This window comes from Paroedura picta, chromosome 4 (genome assembly GCF_049243985.1).
Source record: "Paroedura picta isolate Pp20150507F chromosome 4, Ppicta_v3.0, whole genome shotgun sequence".
Taxonomy (NCBI): domain Eukaryota; kingdom Metazoa; phylum Chordata; class Lepidosauria; order Squamata; family Gekkonidae; genus Paroedura; species Paroedura picta.
Window position 1 is genome coordinate 97033952 of NC_135372.1, and position 18854 is coordinate 97052805.

General features: G+C 42.4%; 1 protein-coding gene across 6 annotated transcripts in view; it reads left to right on the forward strand.

The window, feature by feature from the left end:
• The window catches only part of SCUBE3 (signal peptide, CUB domain and EGF like domain containing 3), a 146073-nt gene that overhangs the window by 73371 nt on the left and 53848 nt on the right, over positions 1-18854 (forward strand). For 4 of the 6 annotated variants that reach the window (XM_077334458.1, XM_077334462.1, XM_077334457.1 and 1 more), the window contains one exon: positions 15903-15950. The exons of the other annotated variants lie outside the window; for them this stretch is intronic. In XM_077334458.1, the coding sequence (XP_077190573.1) occupies positions 15903-15950 (48 nt within the window). The remainder of the gene's footprint in view (positions 1-15902; positions 15951-18854) is intronic. 6 annotated transcript variants of the gene reach the window in all.

The following is an 18854-nucleotide window of genomic DNA, read 5'->3' on the forward strand; positions in this document are numbered from 1 at the left end:
TGCCACATTTCAGCCATTCTCTAAAGACGGAGATTATTCCTGGGACTGCAGAGATCTATGCTGTGATGTGATTGCTTAATATTAAAGATGCAGGATTAGGCTCAAAATGTTTTGAAATCTTTAGAAGTAATGTAACAAGGATTGTTTCAGCTTCATTTAGTAGACACTGAAGTAGTTATCTGGGACTACCATGCCTTTTTGCATCTTAGAGGTCATCTAATATATTATTTAAACTTCAGTTGCAAACAGTAGATGAAGGGTCAGTGCTGAGACTGAAACAAATGCAAGAATGTTTGATATCTTGCATAAACTCTAGAACTATTTACTTTTGAACCAAAACACTCATTTTGAATGTATATATTATATTGATTTTGCTCATCTCCATTTAATCTCACACCATTGTGTGCCTGCACACAGTTGTTAACAATTTTCTGTTTGTGGCCTTTCAGCAGATATTCTAGATTGTTCTGCATATTCATAGCAAGGAAATTACAGGATTTTAATTCATTGAATGAGGGAATTTCATGCTTGCATCAGTACAGCTGCTGTTTTGGCTTGTCCTGATTCTGTGATCTCTTGGGAAGAGCTGGAGAAATTAATATTTCTCCATGGTGACTGGCTCCAACCAAAAACTTGACATCATAAGTTTTCAGCCTGAGAACAAATGTCAGACTTAAAGAAAGGCTCACACATTCTATATGGATAGATTCAAATTAGTAGCCGTGTTGGTCTGAAGTAGTAGCACAATAAAATCAGGGTCCAGTAGCACCTTTAATACCAACAAAGATTTATTCAAGGCGTTTAATAAATCTTTGTTGGTCTTAAAGGTGCTACAGATTATATTTTATGTGGGTTTGGGAACAACAAAGTGTCAGAGAGACACAGAGATACTTTACTGGTTTTAGCTACCTATGTAGTTTGCCAGTTGATTATTGTTAAGAAATGATCAAGCAACATTACTGTATAATTTTTTTTCTTGTTGGGGAAAAAATTAAAAACAGATATTTGACTTTGAAAGGATCTGGTTTACTGCTGAGAAAGTGCTCTGCATGCAGGGTGATTTCTTGAAAGGATCTAGAGATGGTCAGATTCTCACTGCCTGTTGTAGTGCAGATGGGGTTATATTTAAGCCCCTTTGCATAGACATCCTAAGAGAAGATGCTTCTTCTCCAGTCAAATATTGGCAGAACCCTCCTTCCCTTTCCCACTTTTCATAATCTTAGGCTATATACAAAACAGTTTTTGTGATTGGATTGGACTTCTATCCCACCACTTCTCAAAGAAGACTCGTGGCGGGTTACAAGGTAAAACAATAAAACCCCTTAATAACCATACCCCCTAACAGCAGCAGCAATATTGATGTAACAAAGTGTTTTATAGCCACTTAAAATCTCTAGGTTATCTTTTTGGTACTTTACTTTCATGATGTTGTCATATCATGTGAAGCATCAGGGACCGGTAACACTAGCACCAGAACTCCATGTGAATAAACTTTGAAATAAAATGTACTGAGTACAGTTCACTTTTTTAATGGTATACTTCAGATTGCAGTCTAAAAGTTTGATCCTGAGTACTTGCCAATCACCCTCATTACATTTGCTCTTATGGAATAACATCTTTTTCATTTCTTCCAGTATAATTTTTAAAATGCTTTTGTAGTCACCTGTCATTGAACTGCATTGGCATGTAACATTCTGCTTAGTCTCCTTTTTGCAACATTACTTAAAATACAGAAGATAAACTTCAGCCTAATACAGATGCCTTCAAATCGAAGATGCTGTTAATTTATATATACAAACTCTGGACTTTCTTTGCTTCAGGCACCTCTATGCTGACTGACTGGTCCGTCCATCCATGCTGATTCCAGACTGTTGTATTCTGTATTTCCAATCATATTGTATGCCTAGTTACCTTTTACTCACCTAGAGTTTTATAAATAATCAGCATACAGTGCAACAGTGTGGCTCATTTGTTCTTTGGGATTTTGACATCTTTCCTGTAAGGAAGTATATCTGTTGCAGTATATTTCCACAATCCATGTTCAATTTTTCTCCAAACCAGTGTATCAGATGTACTGGTGGACATTCTATAGAACAGTAGTTCTCAACCTTGAGGTCTCAACCCCAAGTGGGGTTGCCTGGTCCCTTCCGAGGGGTCGCCAGGATAGGTTGGTGGCGGTGACTGGCAGCCTTCAGATTGTTGAACGCCTGCACCACCGTCGCAGTTGGGGTTGTGGCATTATGGCGGTTGAGAACCGCTGCTATAGAATTAGTTTTTGTGTGAGTGTCATGAAACATACTGAGATGGTATGTGAAATCATGAGGAATGAATGTTACTTCCATCCCTTCAAATTTTGCCTCTGCCATGAACTTGCTGGATGATCCTAGACAGGTCACCAGCTCTCATCTGCAATAGTAGAATAATAATACCAACTGCAATATTTGTTTGAAGGATTACTGAGAGGATTTCCGGACCCCTTAAAAATAGTGAGATATTTACCTTTCATTGTTGTTATATTCTGGCCCCACCATGATGTTGCCAACATGTAGCATCTGAGCAGTAAACAGCCGGCTACATCCTCCATTTTATAACACTAGTTGGTGAATCCCCAAAAGTGGATTCACCAACATATGTAGCGCTGCCTACCAGAGAGCAACCAACAGGCCACCAGCAAAAAAAATGTATGGAAACAAAGAAGCACAATCTCCGCCTCCAATGTCCCGCCCATGCACCTGCCCCCCTCTCCCTTCTCCCGAGGATGTTTTTTTTTTTTTTAAGTGAACTGCCTAGAGCAAGAATAGGCATACAAACATCCAGGCAAAGGCAAAAAAAAATTTCCCCAAAGTTTTAGCACAAAGCATGCCTCTTTAGCCTTCCCCTCCCCCCAATCAGGAACAAGATTTATTCTTAAAAGAAGCAAGACTCATGATTCCAAAAGGGGTGGCAATAAAGAAGCACTATGCATCTATGATTAGATACATAGGCGTTTCAACTGAGAAGTATTTATTTTTTAAAAAATTAGCAGGCATTGGGGGCCCTTTAAAGCATGAGGAAAGAAGAGCCCTGATATTACTGCTCAGTCAGAACAGCTTTATCAGTGCTGTGGCAAGCTCAGGGTCACCCAGCTGGTTGCATGTGGGGGAGCACGGAATCAAACCCAACTCACCAGATTAGAAGTCCTTACCAGATTAGAAGTCCCACCTAACCACTATACCAAGCTGAAAGGGGATTGGCTGCCTGGCTTGATTGACAGGCGGAAGAGAGTCAGGTGTAAACCACATTGCTCTCTTCCGCCATTTCCAGCAGCACTTGTGGAGGTGGAGAAGCGTGAAATGGCGGCCCAGAAGAGCGAGACAGCAAAAAAGGTAAGGAGGGGCCGGGAGGCACGATTTTATTTAGCATTATGCCACTCAGCTGGCATAATGCTATTTTTAACGATGTGTGGAAATGCCCTGAAAAATGTATGAAAGGCTTGGAGCACACAAAACTACCATCTAAATATTAAACCTTGCTTTTAAAGTGTGATTTTTGGTGGCTTTGGTAGATTTCCATAGTCTTACCCAGATATGAAAGCAATGGGACTTCTTTCAGGAATGAAAGAACATATTGGTAGAGCCATGCTTTCACTCCAGGAGCAGTGCTTCACTCTCTTGGAAACGTCACGTTCTCTCTTAGTAGCTAGATACAATAGGTGTCCTGTGAAGCTACCTCAGAGTAAGAGGCAAAAGACAATAAATGCATGTTGAGGCAATTGTTTATCAAGTCCTGTTCTCAGTATATGTTGCTGTTGTTATGTCGCATGTATTTAGGCTATCAAACAGAAAATATCCTGCTATTATCCACAGATTCAGTTTTGTTTAGGAGCCTGTTCTGGGTGGTACAACAAAAGATGGGTGTCTGTGCAATCTATGAAAGGACCTTGAAAAGGAAGATATTTCCTGAGATGCTTCTGCACTGAACATAGGAAGCTGGTTTTGCATAGTGCACATCCTGAATTTGTCCTCCAGCCCCTTTTTGCTGGAAGAAGAGGCATGTGTTTTAGAGAATGTGTGCGCCAGATCTGTTTGTCCAGTCTCTTCGTTTGCAGAAATGAAGACACACTGTTAAATTCTTGACTGGCTGCTGAAATGGAACAAGAATAATCATTCTATGGCTGTGATATCCCTCCTGAATTAGGCAACTCCTTTAAAACAATCCGAGCACCACAATGTATGCAGCTACATACAACTGTACCATTTAGGCTTTTGTGTGTGCAAACTTCACCGTTACTCTCTGCTCATGACTGCTCTATTTGAAAAACACTGTAGGATTGTGCGACCAAGGGTTATTACTAGGCATCTAATCCCACCATCCCAGTGGGGAAGCCCAGGGGAAAGATTTATAGCTGGCCGAAAGTCTAAGATACCTACTTCGTTATTTATAACTACCCTTTTTAGTTTCATTGCTGGGTCTTAGCAAACAGCCATCCTCACCCCACCCCCCTCATCCTCCATTTCCTCTTAAATATTTCATCATTTCACAGGGAATAAAGTTTCCAGCAAGGAAAATGCTAGCCTGCTCCCTTGGCCGAGCTCTTTGAAATTGAATGCGGTGTGTTTGAAGGCCTGCTCCAAACAGTTTGGCTAATACAGGTCCCCTTCAGATCACACCGTGGCAGGAAGTGCAGTCAGCTTGCTTGAATGGCAGTTTCATTGGTCTATGGCCAGTGTTTTTCATTCCCTCACCCCACTTTTTTTTAATGTTGCTTTTAAAAATGCAGATAATGAATAACATTCCTCTTATAGAGGTGGGTCCGTCCTAATGAAGGTTGCCTTGTCCTGGGGATCAAAGGCTGGGGAAGAGAGGGCAGTAACTTTAAGTATCAGGGTTTTTTAAATCACCCATAAAAACAATTAGTTGATTGAAGTACTGCACAACTTCACAAACATGAAAACCTCACAAACATGAAAAGAACAAACTTGCCATGTCATTGATGTAACAACTTGATAACAGGCATGCTGTAGTGATACAATTGTAGAAGGGCAAAATTTGTTATCTGCTGCAGAATCCAGTGTTCTGATAATTTAATCTTTACTTTTGAACAAAAGTAAGTTTCTAGTCCTTATAGATGCAGTATACAGACAATGACTGATCTTAGAAGTCCAAGGAAAATGGGCCAAAACTTCAGATAGTATCTACAAGTCTCTTACCCCATAGCAGACAGTAAAACAATATTATAAAATAATTTTGCTTTATATGCACATTTTATTTAGATATATAACTTTATCGTTACAGCAGTGTGTACAACACAATCAGAATAGAACCACACCTGGTACCACTGGTTGATTGATGAGAAATTCATACTTTACCTCCCCCACCTTACCACTGGTATTGTTCATGATGATTTTGCAGTGAGTAGAATCTGACACCCTGTGCATTTGGCCACACAGGAAGACTAGTTTTCAAGATTCCCGGCCCCAAGTATTTCACTGGGCTCATCCAGGGCCTTTTCAGCCTTGACATGGGCCTGGTGGAATGCTCTCTGGGACTTGGGCCAGTTCCACAGGGGCTGTAAAACACAGCTGTTCCTCCAGGCCTATGGTGGAGACCAGAAATGATCCTAAAATTCTGGTCTCCCCAAAACATCAGCCAACTGGGGAATTATGGCAGTTTTAAATTAATCTGATTACAGAATATTTTTAAAGAATGTTTTAATATGACCATTGTTATTTTTATATATGCTTTTCATTTTGTTTATTATCATTATTAATATTTTTCTGAGTCCATAGACAGTGCTCTTTTAAAACTGTTAATTAGTTACTGCTGAGGGGTTTCATTAAAACTTTTGGTGTCTTTTCTGCACAACCCATCTTTCTCTTGCTGGAGAAAGCACATCACCAAAATTGGTTAGCAGGTCTTGATCTGGCAATTGCCATACTAGAATGTTTTCTTTTTGATGTACAAGGTTACAAACGGCTGGTTCATCATTGTTATAGCATTCATATAAATGACTTAAATTTACATAACTATAAAACTACTAGGAATCAAGCCCGCTGTCGTGCAAATACAGCGGGCGCTAGCTGGGGGCAAACGTGACTGTGTGGGCAACGGGGCCTGTCCTGGGGGGGGGGTGTCTGTCGTCGTGCGCCCCCCCCCGTCAGGGAGACTCACCGGGGCCCGGGCGGGAGAGCGGCAGCGTCCTGCAAGTGAGTTGGGCAGCGGCAGGGCATGTGCCCGATCGCGGCACACAACGGCTCAGCATCGCAGGCTCCGGGGCGCTTGCCTGTGCAGCTGCACCATTTTGAGGCCGTGGGAGGCATCGGTGGGCCGCGGACTGTGGAGCAGCTCGGCGGCGGCATCATAGCCAGCGGCGCCATTTTGGAGCGGGGCATCGAAAGTCGGCAGAAGGTTGAGCAGGGCCATGGCAGCAGGTTTTCTTTGCGGAAAGGCAGGCCAGCGGGCAGGAGTAAGTGGTGGGGTGGGGTGGGAGCTCCAGGAGGCGGTGTGAAGAGCTGCGGGCGGCTGTGAGCGGCGAGGAGGAGGGCGACGAGGGGGTAGGCGGGGAGCGGCGGGTTTTGGTGGTGGGCGAAGCGGGGATGGCGTGGGGAGGCGGCGGCAGGGCGGCGTTATGAGGGGAGGCAGAGCAGAGGCCGCTCCCGCGGGCAGGAGAAGGCGGAGTGGGCCCCAACTCACCGGGGTCGATGGCTGTGGCTTCTCCTGGCCTCTGAAGTGGGCTCTCCGCGTCTACAACGCGGCGAGGCCGCTCCAGCGGCCGGGAGAAGCAGGAGGAGGAACAGCCCAGCTGGAGGACTGTTGGCGCGGTCTGGCAGACTGCACTGAGTCCCGGCCGGGCAAAGCAGCACTGAGTCCCGGCCGGGCGAAGCAGCAGTGAGTCCCCATTGGCTGCTGGCCCTGGATGGACACTTGGAGGGGCCAATCAGGAGCCACTTTGCGGCTCCTGATTGGCCCCTCCGAGTTTTTATCCCGGACAGGACCCGCCCTAACTCCTCCCCAACAGCCCTTACTGTTTTATTTAGTCCGCGGCGCCCTGCGCTGCGGGACATTTAAAGTTTTCTAAAGCTTATATGCAGAGTTGATGATTTCTGAATGCTATCAGGTTTCAAGTCTAGTCTAGTCAACTCCATTCCTTAAGGTCTATACTTGCGTGTTTTCCTGTATCATAAGACACAATCTTCCTGTATTAGTATGTGGTCTTAAGGTATATGTACACATGTCTATAAGTAGCTTCACAGAATTGTGCTAGTTCAGTGTCATATTACTGGAAGGAGACACACGTTAAATCTAGTATTTCAGAGCTTGTATACACACATTAAATTAATCTCAGAGTTGACCCTGTTTATGCAACTGGTTATTCTCAGATGCTTAGTTTTTACTTATTTAGGTTTCCTGGTGCGTTGTTATAGGAAGTATTTAGAGTGAGTATGAGTTAAGAGGGTTCTAACAGATACATTCACAGAACATGGAGTTAAACTACATGATCATTTGACCTTGGATCAGGCCAGAGTTCACCTGGCCCCCACATCGCTTTGCACACTGCTGCATGGTAACTGCAGAGAACTTACTTTGCTATGTGTTGCTAGGATCAAATCAGATCAGCACCATAGCACTAGGGTTCAGGGGCTCCAGCTTTCCAAAGTCAAAATGGGGAGGACGTGGCACTTTTTGTAGTATTTGTCCCTGTATGGAACACAGAATGCCCTGGGGAGAAGCAGTCACATAACGCTGTCCCCAAGTATGATGTGTGAGCCTTCCTGGACTTTTCCCTTTAAATTAGGTGACATGAAAACCTCCTTTGCTTAAAGTGGAAACAATAGGGTGACTGTGGGCAGAACCTCTGTGTAGAAGTTTGCCTACAAAGCTGAGCTCTACTATGCCCCTCCCCCCCTTCAGTCTTTTGACAGGCTTTCTTTTTGGTGGGGAGAAGGCAGCAATATTTTGACCACATCAATGCTTCGTTATCAATGCAGCAGAAGTACAGGGCAAGGACAGTAGTGAGTGGCATGAGGACAGGATGTGTAGACCCGCTGCTACTTTGCTTTGCTGCTGCTGCTTCTGCAGTGAATTGACTTGCCCCAGCAAACGGTTTCAGGAGCACGCGCTCAGCAAATTTCCCTGGATACAATATTCTCTCAGGCTCCACAGTGTTCACCAGTATGATTAAACTTGTGTCAAAATATATACGTCTACCTTTGTCCTAAAAATTTGGTCCTAAGGCGGGTCCCAAATGTATGATCACAGTTTTCCATTGACTTGTGACTGGGCAAAGTCAGCTTGAAGTTCCATTGCTTGTCTGCTGCACCTGGTTCCTGAAAGGTCTCACTACATTTGCTGCATCACTGTTCACACACTCACTGGGTTTTCCTTCAGGTGCTTAGAGACTTATGCCTTCATCTTCCCTAGTGGCTATCTAAGGCTGCTTAAGGCCCACCATTTAAAACGTTAATTCTCCTGTAGTTTAAAACAAGGAAATCTGTTTTAAAAGTACAAATCTGCAAATGCCATATAGCCATGGATTCAGTAAATGTTTCTTCATTTTAAATTTAATTTTATTTGTTATATTTATATAACGCCCTCCCCTGAGGCTCATGCAGATTCATGGTAATAGCAGTACCTTGAAACTATGTTGCCTAGAGGTCAACTGCAGGATTTGTCTGGTGGAAAAAGTTAAACAGAAGCGCAGGGGGTCTTTGGATTTGAAGCTTCTTAGGGTATATCCATAAATCAAAGAAATCCTTTGAGTGATTGATCATGTAGAAAACATTCATTTCTCCCTGCTTCAAAAGGAGGCAGAAAAATTCTTGCTCATCTTGTTTGATGGGGATTGCCAAGTTTTAAGCAAGATGTTGGAGAAAGGTCAGGGTTCAGTGGTAGAACATCTTGTTTTCCTGAAGAAGACTCCGTGTTCAGTTCATGGTTTCTCTCAGTTAAAAGGATCAGGTAGCAGGTGATGCGAAAACCTCTGCCCAGGACCCTAGAGAAACTCTGCCAGTCGGAGTAGACTACACTGACCTTGATAGACCAGTGGTCTAACTCATTATCAAGCAATTTCATATGATGGGTGAAATATTTCTTTGTAGGAAGAGAAAGATTCAGTTTCACCAGAAAAGACCAATAGCTAATGGACATCACCGTTCATTTCTTCTCTCAACCACTGTCAGTGTCCATCTGTTTTTTCTCCACATTTTACTTGTTTCTAAGATTTGGTTCTCATTAGGTCTCACAAGCCAGCACTCAGACGCTATGACTCTCCCTTGCTCCCTTTGGGATAATTTGTCCCATATGTGCGCTTGGATGCCTGCTCTCTTGTGTTGCCAGCTAGCAAGCTTTTGGGATAAGCGTGCCCAATTAATTTTTTTTTCTTTGTGTTCTTTGCAAGTGCGAGGCTTTAACATGGATGAATCCTAAGATGTTCCAGAAATGGTAAATGGTTCCATAAAAGTGTCCACCGATTACTGTTATGAACCTTGCTTCTCTGTGTGCTTTTTTTCTGAGGGGACTGCACTGATAGCCTGTGCAGGTTTATTTGATGGTGATTCCAGAACAGTTCATGTATCCAAGTCACTGGTTTTATCTTTTTGTATTTGCTGCTCCCTTGCCTGCTGTAATTTTCCTTACAGCTTTTCAGACTTGTATTACAGAACTGATTTGCATATTGTTTTGTATTGTGGATGCCATTAAAGGTTTTTCTGTTGTATTGTATTGTAAGTTCATGTATCCCAAACAGAAAAAATAGATCCTTAGCCCTTAGTTGTCTTCATGGTACTACTAAGAATTCTATTAATTCATTATTTGAAGAAGAAGACTTGGTTTTATACCCTGCTTTTCATTGCCTGAAGGAGTCTCAAAGCAGCTTTCAGTCGCCTTCCCTTCCTCTCCCCACAACAGACACCGTGTGAGGAGGTGAGGTTGAGAGAGCTTGTGACAGAACTGCTCATTTAGAAAAGCATGACCAGGGCTATGATAAATCCAAGTCACCCAGCTGGCTGTATGTGGAGGAATGAGGAATCAAACCCGGCTTGCCATATTAGAAGTTGCCGCTCTCAACCACTATGACCTGCTGGTATTTTTTTTCCTTTTAAAAATCAGGCACTTAGGGCCCCAATTGGATTATGATTGTAGTATGGAAGAGGAGCATTTTAACCCATCCCTCCGGTGCCATTTTCCTGACCTGGAATAGTCACAGAGAGTCTGTATCTCATTGAGGTAACATGCAGTTCCTCATCAGGACCCCAGTGGAGCAAATGGCAACTGTGTGGGGCCAGTCCAGATTGAAAAATAACACTGGGAGAAGACTTAACCCCTCTTTCATTCCCATGCCATGGCCTTGATTAGAATCAGAGTTCCAGGTTTTTATTTTTCCATGTTTTATTTTTGTGTCACATCTAAATCACATATTGTTCACATCTGACTTCCCAGATTAATACTGAATCTTTGATTTATTGTCCCTGAGCTAATTCAAGATATCTCTGAATTTTGTTTCCATCTAATTCCTTTCTGAAAGTAGGAATTTGATTTGTCAATCTTTCTTGGGCTAGTCTAATTCTGTGTAGACTTATTCCAGTCTAAACTGATTGTAATCGATGGGAGTCACTTTACATAGGATTGCACTGTTTGTTACACTTTATAATCATAAGTGTGCCAGAACTGCACAGCATCTGAGCCGTATGGAAGGGCAGTATAAAAATCTAATAAAATAAATGAAACAAATAAAAATAATCTTTATTTAGTTTTTGCAACACTGATTTGGTCCCAAATCACAAAATTACTTTCAATATGGCAATTTTTAAAAGAGGTTTGTGATTTGGCAGTAGAAATCACTTAGAAAAATCTTTGATAAAATAAGGTTTTTATCTACCATAGATCATGTCCTTATTATCTGTGAGTCAGTGTTCCCAAACATCAATCCAGATATCTGGAGCATATGTTTCATAGAGAAGATGCATGTTAGTGTGTTCAGTAAAGTACTGGAAACAGGCTTAAAATATTGGCAGAGTTTAAGTATGCAAAAGGTGAAGACCAGCTGCTTAAAGAATAAATAGCTTTGTTCAGAATCTAAACAAACTTGTTAAGAGAGAAGAGAAAAAATCCTAGCACCCTGCATTCTTCATCTGAAGGCAAACGGAGGAAGTGTGTTCAAAGGGCCAGAAGTATCCAACTGAGCTAATCAGGAAGAGATTATTTGAAAATACTATGAAGTTAATATTTAAATATGTTAACTACTTATCTCCCCTGTAGGATATTCTTCAAATTTTTGAATCATGCACACTACAGAACTTGCAGGTTCCTAACACCCTTCTCAAGATCTAGGGCAGTGGTCCTCAACCCCCGGTCTGGAGACCGGTACCGGTCCGTGGATCAGTCGGTACCGGGCCACGGCTCCTCCTCATCCTCCTCCCCACCTGCTGCCCCGCCACTCTGCCGCCAGCTCACCTTTGGTGCTCTCCAGCGGCTGCCATGGCTGGGGTTCCCCCTCGATGTGTCACTGCACAGCTGCTGCTGGCAGCGCCCCCCAGCAGGCGGCGGGAAGTCAGGGGAGCCGGCGGGAAAGCAAGTGGAGCAGGGGCTCAGGTGGCGGCGGTGACATCCCTCAGCAAAAGACTACCCCCCCCCCCGGGCCTCAGTAAAATTGTCAAGCGTTGACCAGTCCCACGTGATAAAAAGGTTGGGGACCACTGATCTAGGGTGCAAAGGTCTCCAGATTTATCTTCTTCTGTACACACTTCTTAGAAAACCCATCTGCATCCTGCTGCTCTCATGCTTGGAGCAAGCCTGCAAATGTCCATGTTTGGTCCTTAATCAAAACTTCAATCTTCTCTCCTGCAGCAGTCTTTTACCTTTCTGCTTGGTTGTTGGCTATCATCTCTGTCTTCCCATGTGGAAAGTTCTACTGCAGCCTTTGATTTAGTTAGACAGGAGAATCTTTTTGGTGGTACTCCCTTTTTTGCTCTCTTTCATTTTCTGATCTCAGCCTTTGCATCCCCTTCTGGTTTTAGGAGTACTCCTGATAGTTCATCAATAAGGTTCATAGTGCTCAGTTGCTCTGCTTCTGGGTGATGCTCTCTGTTTTTTTTCCATTAGATTTTTTTATATTCACTCTTTCTGCGTTTATACATTTTTGTTTTTCACCAATGTGGATTGTGTTACAGATCTTTATAGTCTTTGTGGATTAAGGATCCTTTACATCCTAATGCATATCCTACAAACAGTCCTTGCTCACTTCTCATGTCCACCTTACTCAATTTTCCCTTGGAAATGGAAACATAGGTTTTTGTTAGGAACCCAAAAGTTGTGCTGCAAAAATAATTGTTTAAAATGTGCAAATATTTATTACATAAAGTACACTAATTCAAAAAATTTTAAAATATATATAAATCACATAGACATCATAATTTAAAAACATCATAATTTTAACTACACATGGAATAGACCAAATGCATTTAGACCTCGAGGGGTCTTCCTCAGTGGTCAGATTGTTATGAGAAATGCATTCATGCAAAGGTTTTTGACCTGAACACCCTCAAATGCTTCATACTGTGTTTATGTCCATACCATTGTTCATACAATGTCTTTCTGGCACCTTTGGTGGGTAATCAATTCAGTAGGTAGGTAGCAGTGTTAATCACTTCTCCCCAGAATTTTTTCAGGTAATTGTCCTTCTAGGAGCATGCATCTACATCTCTTGGTAAGAGAGCAAATCTATTTTTCTTTATGCTACGCCATTCTGTTCTGGAGTGTATGGAACAGTGAGCTAATATTCTATTCCTTTTTTAGCTAAGTCCTTCATGTCATGACTGACTTGGCTGACTAGGAGGGGTAGTATATAAGTCTAATAATAAATAAACATATATATATATACACACACACACACACATATACACATACACATACACATACACATACACACACAAACACAACACAACACACACACACACACACACATATATATATATATATATATATAGCCTCTTGTGGCGCAGAGTGGTAAGGCAGCTGTCTGAAAGCTTTGCCCATGAGGCTGGGAGTTCAATCCCAGCAACCGGCACAAGGTTGACTCAGCCTTCCATCCTTCCGAGGTCGGTAAAATGAGTACCCAGCTTGCTGCTGGGGGGTAAACGGTAATGACTGGGGAAGGCACTGGCAAACCACCCCATATTGAGTCTGCCATGAAAACGCTAGAGGGCGTCACCCCAAGGGTCAGATATGACTCGGTGCTTGCACAGGGGAATACCTTTACATACATACGTACGTACATACATACATACATACATACATACATACATACATATATATATATATATATATATATATATATATATATATATATTCATTCTCCTCCATTGTTTGTTCAAATAGCCAATGGTTTTCTCTGGAACCTGTAGCTCACCACTGTGGCCTGGAGCGGGTGGAGATGGGAGAGGCCTGGGTGAGCGTGTATGCAGCTTTGCTTCCCAACTTCTGGGGTTTCTCGAAGCCTGAATAATGTATCAGGGGTTTCTCGATAATGAAAAGGTTTAGAAAGGCTGGTCTAAAGCATACAAATTCTCCCAGTTGCAATCAGTTCCCCACTTTGCTTGATGATGCATCTGTCTCCAAATGATGTCACCATTGTTCTTTTAGTACGTACTCTTATTGAAATTTGTGGTACATATAGACAATTTTCAATGAGGACTTCTCTAATTTGTCTTTTTGACAGTATACATTTCAGTGTTCCTGACCCAGCCCCTTCTGCAACCACATATCTGCCAACTACACTTAGAGTTTCTTTTTAATCTTCATTTAGGCCCATTATGCACAGGCCATAACACACACTAGGCAGCAGCTTCGGTTAAAATCACCGATAAGGCTTGCTGCCACCACCAGTGTGAGTGCCTACCAACCCAGGGCTACGGAAGGCCCCCGTTAAGCGAACGTGGGATCTTCCGTAGCTTCCTGGGTAAGCCGGGGCTGTGGCGGGCCGGCGCTGTGCGTAATCGCTAGCGCCAGGCCTGTCGGCCCGCCCAGCCCCGACCCTACAGTGTCCCTGTAGGGACACCACGAGCCCATGCGGGTTCCACAGAGCCCCAGAGCAGGCAGGGGCGACCCCCTGCCTCCACCTGGGCTTGCGTAAGGGGCCTGGCCCCCTCTCCTTTCCCAGGTTGTCCCAACCTCCGCCCCGCCGTTCTGGCTTACCTTCTGGCCCCGGCATTCAGCACATGTGCACACGCTACGCCAGGGCACCCAAGCATGCCCTACCCCCCTGCATACACGGGGAATGGCAGGGTAGGATGCCCCGCAACGGCACGGCAGCAGCGCGCAGAAGCTGCCGCCGTGCATAAGAAGCCATAGAGTTTCAAAGAAGCCCCTGTGTGAACACATGACTCCTTGTTTCAATGTATAGCATTTTTTCAAGAGCAGCTGCTTAAAATTCTCCTTTTTTATTGGTTTTGGAAAGGCACCTTTCTGCTTGAAAGCATTGCCGTCCCTTTCAAAGTGCCCTTGTTTTCCACATGAGTGGCAATCACATTGCTTTTGCTACTTATATTGAAAGCTACTTGTTCAATCGTTCCCTCAGCTCTATTATTGCAGTTCTTAAACTGTCTAGGCTTGTAAGTATCTTCAAGCTGTCTTATTACTTCAATGAGAAGAAGTTTACCTTTTGCTTTAATTTTCAATACAATATTTGTCTCTTTGGCAAGCTTATTAAAATTAACACAATTAAATCCTGCTCTGAGGTTTCCTTACCAGCACTTCAGAGCTGTTCAGTTAGACTGAGTATCTAATCATAATGGTCATGCAGATTGCCTTCCTCTGGAATCCTCAGAGAGGAAATAAATTATAATTAGCTTACTTGGGAAATTTAAAATGAGGAACCACATAGAGTTTAGCTTGTGTATACTATATTCATAAACATGAATTAACCATTTAAGTATGTCATGTATACTCTGCTAGTGTAGTTTATGAACTGCATGTAACCAGGCAAAAGGTTCCCAAATAAGGGATCCTCGGAGGCTTTGGTTTACTATATACAGTGTAATCTAATTGTTGCTTTAAAAGACAGACTGATTGGTGATTCCTTTTATGTTAACTGAGGTTTTACAGTGCTTTTTTGTAGTTCTGAATAGTTAGACTTGTTTTTTATATATGACCCAAATGTAGTTTGCCTTTGCACTACATCTTTTGGGATACTGAGAGATTAACAAGATTTTTTTTCTCAGCATTCTACAACTAACAAGAAAAAGTACTACCTTTACTCAAATGGAGGATGACCCTGATTTTAAGATGACCCCTTTAAAATTGTTATATGTTTCCCCAAATTATTATTCAGTATAATTGTGAGTGTAAAACAGCCCCTATTTTTGATGGCATATTTGTGAAAACAACTTGTCTTCCATGAGGTAAATAGTTTAACTTAAATATTGCATGGAGAGAAACAATAAAATAACTTATGAGGAATTGATGATTGGATCTTTCAACATATTTTAAGGGCCCCCAATGTGGATCAGGATCATGGTGCTAGAGAGGGTGGCCCTTCCCCACATAGGCATTTTCCCAATATAGATTTGCACCTCCAGATTGCTATTGACCATGGGGAAAAGACAGGTGCAATATGGTTTAGTTTCACTCTGTTGATAGTCCCCTTGTGCCTTCTGAAAAATACTACTAGTTGGTACTCTATTAAGGCCAAATTTAAGATAGTGGTCAGAGAGAGAAGTATGGTAGATAAAAAGGGAAGCCATTATAAGGGACAACCTGTAGCCTTACAGTTGGGTGGTTTGCTTTAAGCCAGATTTATGATGGGAGAGGGGAGGGAATCATTAAATATTTGTACATCTGGGCACTGGGAATATTTACATCTATTTTTTTAAAGCCAAACTCCTTTGCTGGATACTGTTTCTAAACCACTTTTTTATAATATTAAACAGGGGAGAGGCACCTCCAGCAGCACGTTACCCCCCAGACGTTTTCTAATGGTAAATATTTTTGTTCTCTATCTCTATGAGGAGTTTTAATTGTAGCTGCATTTTATATTTTGGAATATAACAACTAGGCATAGGGGCCTGATCTGTTGTACTAACTGCATGCCTCACTTTGCATCATAGAGAATGGGGCAGAAGGGTCATTAAAACGGTAGTGGTGCTTACTAACTGTCTAATCTGCCCTCCAACCATTTCCAACCCCTTTTTTACATGGCTGCCCTTGTCATCTGCATGGTCCCAGGGATCAGTGACAAGTGAGTAGTCTGGGAACTGCCTGGCAAGTGAAGAAAGATTCATGCAGGCAATCAGGGCTAATCCTATGAGGAACAGAATGTATGTGAAATATGGGGCTTCAAGTTGCTGCTTGCTTTGCTTGTGCTAACAGTGTATTCTTTGGCTCTAAATGATAATCACCAGTTTCAGGGGTAAGGGGCAGTCTGTGTTCTATTATTTCTTCTGTATTGTAGAATTTCTAAAGATGTTGCCCAGGCTGTTCATTCCATCCAGGAGTTATCAAGAAGTTTGTCTTTGTGAGGTCTTTAAAGTTTCATTGCCCCTGCAAGGCCAAAGCATTACTATGCCCATGGAAAACCAGAACAACAGAGGTTTGGTGACCCGTTTAAGACTAAATCAAGAATTTGTGGCAGAACAAAACACAGAGCTTGCATGTCCTACATCCTATAAAGAAAAAGTAGATAGTAACTGCAAAAAAGAGTTACCTGATCTTATAGATAAGTTGGGGTACTGAACTCTCGTACTTGTAGTCATTGTGGATATAGCTTCCATATCAAAGCCAAAGGAACAATGCAGGTAAAGTTGATGGTGGAGGATATTCAATGGCTGTCTTCTTCTATTCCTTTCTTGATACTGTTTACTTAGTGGCAATGTACATCACTGTGTGTGGCCCTGAAGTTTAGGAAGAGGCAAAGGGCTGACTGAAGTGCATTATTCCTCTGTTATTTCTTGAGAATACTCACGCAGTTTAGAGAAGAAAAGCAAAACTCAGAGAAGTGCTGCCAAAAAGCTGCTTTCTGAAGTGCTGTCTCATTTTTGCAATGGGGAAACTGATGGGGGACTTGGAGTCTAGCACTGGGATGAATTTGAAGCAGAATTTGGAATAAAGCAAAAAGACTCTTCCTTTGTCATTCCCAGATGTTTCACAGCATCTGAAGAGACTAACAGTGCATTCCTAAACAGTTACACCTTTATATGTGCATTGATGCCCGTAGAGTTAGAAGGTTGTACTTGTGCTTAGGATTGCACTGTCAAGGACATTTTTAAAAGTTGGGCAAAACTGTTTGAAATGAGATAATAGTACAATTGGTGATAGACAGGTCACATTTCTTTCTTTGAGTATGCTGCATCTTTTTCTAAGGACTGTTTCCGGACAATATTTTTTTTCTTTTTGATTGTCACCCATTTCATCAGGTATGCAATGTTCACACCAGATATTATATCAATGCATTTATTTCTCTAGTGTGGTCCAATCTGTGGATACTTAAATTCAGAGATTGAAGCCATGAATGGACTAGACAACTCTTTCTACAAATCTAAGAAAAGCCCCAGTTTTTCAGAAAAATCTGGAAAAGTGAGGTTAACTCCCCATAATAGAAACAGCACTCGTACCTTTAAGAAATGAATGTTATCTGAGATCTCAGTGGCTGTGGATGGGGTTGCTAGGCAACCACAACAGTATTTCCAACATTCAAACCTTGGTATCTATAAGTGGCAGGGAAAGAAACAGGGTAATTTCCAGAGCCAAGTTGGCCTCTTTTCCTTCTTGTCCTGGAGGGAGAACTCATAGAGGCAACTTGGCTGCCAGGCAGTTTATACAACTTACCCAGATGTGGTAGTGGCATTGATGATGCCTCACAACATGCCATGGCCCAGTGGCAATCTCCATAGAACCTGAGCAGCTTGTCCATACCATGTGAGTGTCCACCACAACATACCATCTGAGTGACTTGCTACCATATGACTTTTGCAACTTGGCTCATCCTTCCCAATGGAGAGGCTGCCGGGGAGGAAAGGAAGGAATGCTGAGAACCAGGATAGTGTAGTGGTTAAAGTGTCAGGCTCTAGACTAAAAGACCCAGGTTCAAATTCATATTCTGCCATGCAGCTTTCTAGGTGACCTTTAGCCAGCCATTATCTTATACCCTAATCTACCTCACAATGGTGTTGTGAGGATAAAATGAAGAAGAGGAAAATGATGTAAGCCATTTTGAGTCCACATAAGGAGGAAGGGTTATAAATAAAGTAATGATAATAAATAAATCTGAAGGTGGGAAGCAAATAAAAGAAAGTTTGATTGGTGAATGGGAAGGAAGCAGTGAAGAACCAAGGATATGGGCGCTGCCAAGAGAAGAGAAAGAGGGAATAGTGTGGGGAAATGGATACAGGGAGAAATGAAGGGATCCCCACAAGTCATTGAGGGTTCTCATCTTGTCATTACTCTTATTGCTTATGCTCATTGCTGCTTTTCTATCTCTCATGCTTGCCTTATTCTCGATATGAATGAAATGCTATTGTTGCTAGTGAGTGTTAATTTCAAGTTCCTCCTGATCTCATATTTACATTACTGACTCTTTCAAGGAAGGCATTGCAAATCATGCTAGGGAAATGTGTGGAAATAGAAACTGAGTGAAGATGGCAGAAATAAGGCAAAATATGATCACTTCATCAAGGAGCACCCTGTTTGTATGACTTGGATTGACAGAGTGGTATATTGCTAGAGGAAAGACAATACGTGATACTCGGCATCATTCCCATATCCCTACCTTTCATTTTGCTTATTATTTCTGCTGTGTGTCTGGAAATAAAACTCTTGCCTTACTAGTCCTGTCACTTTTCTGTCTAGTATTATTAAAGTGAATGGCCAAGCCAACAGTATTCATC